Genomic DNA, 5,972 nt, shown 5'->3' on the forward strand with positions numbered 1-5,972 from the left:
AAGACAGTGGGAGTCTAACACAGCAGAAATTCAACAGAATCAGCAATCATCTAAGCCACCTTCTGAAGGGCTACATAATGAGTGAACTTTGTTGTGGGTCCTTCTTCTCAGGAGAAAAGTAATTCTGGGTAGAGTTAGTTCCTGCAGAACCTTTCTCTGAGGAAATGGAAGCTTTCGGGGTGGAGGAATCGCTGGCGTGGTCTCACAGACAGTACAAATAGAAGCTGGATCTTTAAAGCAAACAGCAGCTTGCAGAGTGTTGTATAACCTCAGTGATGTGAGATGCTCACTGTGGGGTTGAGTTACCCTCATGTTTTTTCAGCTGCTCGAGGTGTGCAGGACTCCCACACCTACAGCATGAGGACATCCTGCTGATGCTCACACACAGCCTGCATGAGGCAGGTCTGCCCTTGGCTCTGGGGGTGTCTTGTCTGCCTGTGTGCCCCAACACCCAGCTGCCCAGGAGTAACCTGCTGTGAGCTGTAGCTGCCACCTGCTGTAGCCCTACAGCAGGACAGGAGAGCAGGACCAGAGAGGTCACTTGGCTGTGGTCTGTGGTGGTTCAACTCCTGGGCTCATCAGAGGTTAAAACCAGACCCTGGCAGCCTGAGGGAGCACGGAGGAGAAGGCAGCTCACCAGAGGACCAGCCTGTTGAGGGAGCAGCAGGAGCTGGTGTCTCCCCCCTCACTCCTGATGCCTTGGCTGTGGTGGGGGCTGGCAGGCAGGTTAATGCTTGGCCTGAGAGCATCCAGCCCCAGCCCATCCCACGTGTGTCTCTAAACAGGAGCTGTTGGGGACTTGCAGGGTGTGTCTGTGGTCCTGCTGTCGTGTCCCTGTGCCCAGTAAAAAAATCCTAAATAGAAATTACTCAGAGATTTGTTGCAGCAGCTTTTAATTGTTGTTCTGGCTCAGATGTGGTTCTGAGTTCTCTGTGATTCGTTGGCCTAGTATTTTGCTTTGTGTTTGAAACTTTCTTTGTATTTTTATTTACTGCTAGTATGAGTTGTTCTTCCAATAAAACAAATGTAGAGGCTCATCATGACGTAGTGTTTCAGCTCTGTTTTGGGCCTGGTTTGGAGATGCAGAAGAAAATTTACATGGTATGAAGATTTAGACCTCACCCTATCTACAGAAGCAGAACTCTAATGAGTTTATGAATAAAAGTTGAGTTCATATCCTTTAAAAAAATGCTCAAAATATTATCAGATTTGTTACTGAAGTATGGCAGAATCAATTTTTTTTTCATGAATGGCACAACAAAATGGATCTTGAAGCATTTTAAAGAAAAAAAGATAAAAGGGAAAAGGCAGGAGAATGGATTCTGAGCTAAGGTGGATTCATCCAACTCTAGGAATTCCAACTGAGAATTTACAGTACACCACCACTAAATGCAGCCTGAAGTATTTAGGCATACTTAGGAAAGAAATTAAAAGTTGCACTAGCTCTAATTAGTGTCACCCTCAGAATGATGTCCAGTCTCCTCCATGAAATTCTGAAAACACAGTGTAGCATGAGTGGGAGGAAAGGTTGGCACACAGCAGTGGGAATCCTGCAGCTGCTTCACCACTGGTTCCAGCATTGCTGGAGGGGCCTGTCAAGGCAGAAGGGCCAAACTGCAGCAGCAAGACCAGGAGGTGTTAGACAGAGATGGGGTTGTGTGGGAACAGCTCCAGCAGCAGTCAGAGCAGTGCAGAGCAAAGCCCAGCCTGAGACTGACCTGGGCAGCAGCTGGAGAGGGGAAGAGTGAAGTGGATGAGGAGGGCACGCTGACTTTAGCAAAAACAGAAACAGAGGGTTTGTGTTGTGACAAACTGAGACTGAACGGGCTCCCTGGTGAGGTGTTGAGCTCACACCCAGGCTGGCTGGCCCGTGGTGGGAAGCTGCCTGCTGTGGCTGGGGGCTCCCTCCTGCCAGCAGGGAGCTGGAACCAACACAGCTCTGACAGAGTTTCCTTCTGTTGCCAGGCCAAGGGTGGTTTTACTGACAGGTGAAGTGCTGGCCTTGCTGAGACACAGGAAGGCATGATGTCCCCTAGAGCAGGCTGTGCAAGGCCCTGTCCTACCCGGGCTTGGGCACCACAGCTGCCCTGGGAAGCCTGTGCCAGTGGCTCCCTGTCCTCACACTGAAGAAATCCTTCCTTACATCCAGTGTAAATCTACCACCTTCTACCTGGATTTGCTTCTGACCTTTTTAACACACTCTAGATTTCCTCCTGAATTGTTTTGTTAAACACAGTATCTTTTTATCAAGTGGTCAGAGTCACTGCTCTCTCTGGCTGTGCCTGCTCTCTCTCGTTTTTTAATGTATTTAGGATAAAAAGGGGGCTGCTACATGAGAACTAGGGAATATAAAACATTATAATACAAGTAAAATATATGTCAAGCATTACAGGCTTATTTTTGTACTAGGTTATTTCCATTGCCTCTATTACCTTAGATCTGACTTTTTCCACTTCACATGTAGGAATTATGAGACTTTCTACATGTGCATGTTCATAGTTCTGAGCTGTGTCATCTCAAATGCTTTTTTCCTCCCACAGTGAAACCCATTCAGTAGATAGCTCAGATGGGGAAGCAGGTAAGTATGGAAGGAAAATGCCACCCTGAAATCTGGGAGTCTTACTCTGCAACTTAAGGAACAGTTGTAACATTCTTATACATTTTTTGTGTGTATCTAGATCTATAAAGACAACCAAATAGAAATCTGATTAGAAATGGAATTTTTTACATACATATGTACACACTTTCCCAGTTTGATATTGGTCAGTTATAAACAATGCAGATGTTTATCTGCATCACAGGGTTTCTTGAGGAAGACCAGAAGCCAGCTCAAGTTTGAACCACAGCAGATTTATATTTTTTTCACATCCACATCTTCAGTGGGTGTGTCCTCAGAGTGAGTGTCACTGTGGCTCCTTCCCTACCCTCACACCTGAGTTCCTGAAAGTTACTATGCCAAGGAACGGTGAGCATCCAGGTCTGGGCTGGACAGGATCTCCACTGAGAAGAAGGCTGCAGGTGTCCCCATGGAATATGCTCATGAATGAACTCCTGCCTTTCCACCGACTCCTGGCTGAACATGCAGGGATTGTGCTGAAGCTTCCTGAACGTGCTCTGCCTGACTGGCTTAGCTCTGCCCCTTGCTGGCAGACAGGACAGGCAGGCCTGAGGCACAGTGCCTGGCTCTCACATGCTGGGGAGAGGCAGCTCTGGCAGAGCCACCCCCATTGGAAAGGAATGCATTAGGGGATGGCTCTTCCTGTGCCACCTCTGTGCAAACACCTGCTGTGCACGGGCTGCACCCTGCCGAGCCCCGGGTGCTCTTCACAGACAGGCCTGAACCTCTTCCTCGTGTCTGCAGGGAGCTGGGTGCAGGAGCTGCCCTCCAGCAATGCTGCAGGTAATCCCAGTGTCATCTTCCAGGTCTCCTCTTGTGGCAGGACATCTCAAGAAAAACTTTGCATCCCAAATCTGAGGCATGGAGACTGCTTCTAGCAAGTTCCATTTCTTGCAAACCATTCTTCTGGTGTGAGTTCTGCTCTGCCCAGGTTCTGGGCAGGTGACCACCTCCTGGGACCCAGAAATGCAGCTGCCTCTACAGCCTCCTGTAGAACATTGCTCTCTCTCCTCTCTGTGTCTCATCTGCCTCCTCTTCTTCCTCAAAACTCTGCTGCTGTGATTTCCAGAACTGCGTTGGGGACACTGAAAAGAGAAGTCTATTGCAGTGTTTTTGTTTCCTGTCATGCTGGACAGCACAGCAAAGTTTTCTCCATTGTGCAACATCAGAAAATTAGGAAGCCAAGACCTTGCAATAACCAGGCCTTGGGTCCAGGGGCTGAAACAGAAACCTGGCAAATACACTGCTTCAGATGGAAATGACACCAATTTGTGCTCAGTTTTTTGATGAATAATAATAATAATTTTAAAAACTACCCAGAACTGATTTTCCAGGGTATATTTTTAGTCCCAGACTGGAAACTCCCAGCTCTTAGAGCACTGAGTGCCACACAGCCTGCTTTGCTGCTTCTCTGACACAGGGTTCTCCACGAGTGTCCTGAGCCTTTCCACATGCTCTGCAGGTGACCTCTGTGTCCTTCCTGCTCCTGGCCAGGCCAGCAAACTCAGCGTCAGAGTCTCACCTGAAAGTGCCAAGCACACTGAACAGGTAAAACCCCCAACAGGGAGCTGCAGTGCTGGGGCCTGACCCAAGCCCTGAATCAGGGTTGCCATGTGGCTGATGCCCACAGCCAGGCAGGGGAGACCTTCCTCTTGGTTTTCTCTCAAGAAAACCTTGGCCAAACTTGGGTGAAAACCAATTAGGAAATTAACCTCCGTTGTCACCTTTAAAGTTAACAGGGTAAAGGCTGGTCCTGCTTGCAGGGAGTTTGTGCATGTTGTGGGTGTACTACGCAGGGTTTTCTGCTGCTGGTAAGGGCTCCCTGCCTGTCCTGGACAGAGTTCCCAGCAGTGGTGGGGCACACACGAGCAAGGCAGGGTGAAGGCTGTGTGTGTAACGATGCTTTTCTCTGGCAGTTGCTGTGGTGATTTCTGGGTGGCTGGAGTGGCACACTTGACTTGGTTTCCAGCTCAGCTTACTCCTCCTTTCACTACGTGAGGCACCACGAGTGAAAATCTGGATTTGTTTATCCCTCCTGTTGTTAGCTGCATCATATCTTGTATTCTTTGGGGTGGGAGGATGAAGTCTGGCCCATATGCTTCCTGTTAATGGCCTTACCTGCCATATTGGGCCATAGGGTCAGCAAAAGAGGTGGCCAGGTTGGCAAGGGGCTGGGATCGGTCACTCAGAAGCCTTATGAGAGGAGCAGAATTAACTTTTATTGACATGGTTTTTTAACTTATCAATACAAAGTATGCTGAAGGAAGAAGGAAACGTTAAAGATAAGCCATGAGTAATTGTTCCCCTCAGGGGTGGGGCAAGCACCCTCCACGGAATGCTCTTTGGCATTCTTCTCCAGTGGTGTGTGGGAGCAGTGTCCTCACGGAACCGCGAGGGCTTCTCTGCACCACTGAGGGGTCAGCTAGACAAGGTGCCAGGGGAAGTATGGGATGGTCAGGGCACCCGTCTGTGAAGGAGGGGAGTGAAAAGAGGCACAGCAGGTACCTGACATCACTCTGAGCAGTTTCATCTAGGACTGATCTCCCACTTGAAACGAGATGCGGGGACACAGGCTGAGAAATGAGACCCGCTGGAGCTGAGAGCCCCTGGCAGGCTCGTTCCCACACTGCAGGACAGAGTACTTGTCTAAGCTCGGGACAGCTTTTTATGAGCTCCTTCATGAGCTGCCCCTTCTCTAGGATACTCCAGGTCCTCCATCTGAAGTAGATTTTCTTTCCTTAGACAAATTTGGCTCCCAGTTCACAAATTCGATAGCAACTGGTGAAGCAAAGGATGTTATTCCAGTTGTAGTAAGTGTTGGAGTCTGTGTGGCCCTTGATGTGAATGGCAGCACATTTTTCTGCAAAGAGTAAATTGGGTTCCCCGGGCTTCCAGAACCTGCAGAAGAAAGCTGCCCTGGTGGGAGGGCACCGGCACGCTGGGCAGCGGGTGCGGCCACCGCAGCCACGGGGCAGAGGGAGGAGACGGCGGCTGGGACACAGACCAGGAGTCCTGGGCTGGACTGGAAAACCAGCCCGGTTTTCCGACTTCCAGGGCAGCTGGAGCCAGACCTTGCCCTCTGCCCAGCCCTGCCTGGCACAGCGCACCCCCGAGCTGCAGGGGTGGGTCACAGCCCCGGCTACTCACGCCTCTGCCGCCACGTAGGGGCTGCGGTCCACCCAGCGCCAGCGCCCGCGCTCGTCGGCGGCCAGCCCGAGGTAGTACTTGGTTTCATAGGCATCGGTAGCTGCCTCTCTTCCCAGGGTGAAGAGGAACTCCTGGGAAAAGCACAGCGCCCATGGGCTGCGGGACGGAGCAGAGGGAGGCGGCGGAGGCCCCGTGGAGGTGGGGGAAG

General features: G+C 50.5%; 1 protein-coding gene across 1 annotated transcript in view; it reads right to left on the reverse strand.

Annotated features, from left to right (window-relative positions):
• Positions 1–5,355: 5,355 nt before the first annotated feature.
• The window catches only part of LOC103780020 (C-type lectin domain family 4 member E-like), a 4,102-nt gene continuing 3,485 nt past the window's right edge, over positions 5,356–5,972 (reverse strand). The window contains exons 5-6 of the mRNA XM_008947668.1: positions 5,765–5,895; positions 5,356–5,515 (exon numbers count right to left, since the gene is read on the reverse strand). Coding sequence (XP_008945916.1) covers positions 5,356–5,515; positions 5,765–5,895 — 291 coding nt within the window. The remainder of the gene's footprint in view (positions 5,516–5,764; positions 5,896–5,972) is intronic.

The sequence above is a fragment of the Merops nubicus genome, unplaced genomic scaffold, assembly GCF_000691845.1.
Source record: "Merops nubicus isolate BGI_N331 unplaced genomic scaffold, ASM69184v1 scaffold11729, whole genome shotgun sequence".
Lineage (NCBI taxonomy): Eukaryota > Metazoa > Chordata > Aves > Coraciiformes > Meropidae > Merops > Merops nubicus.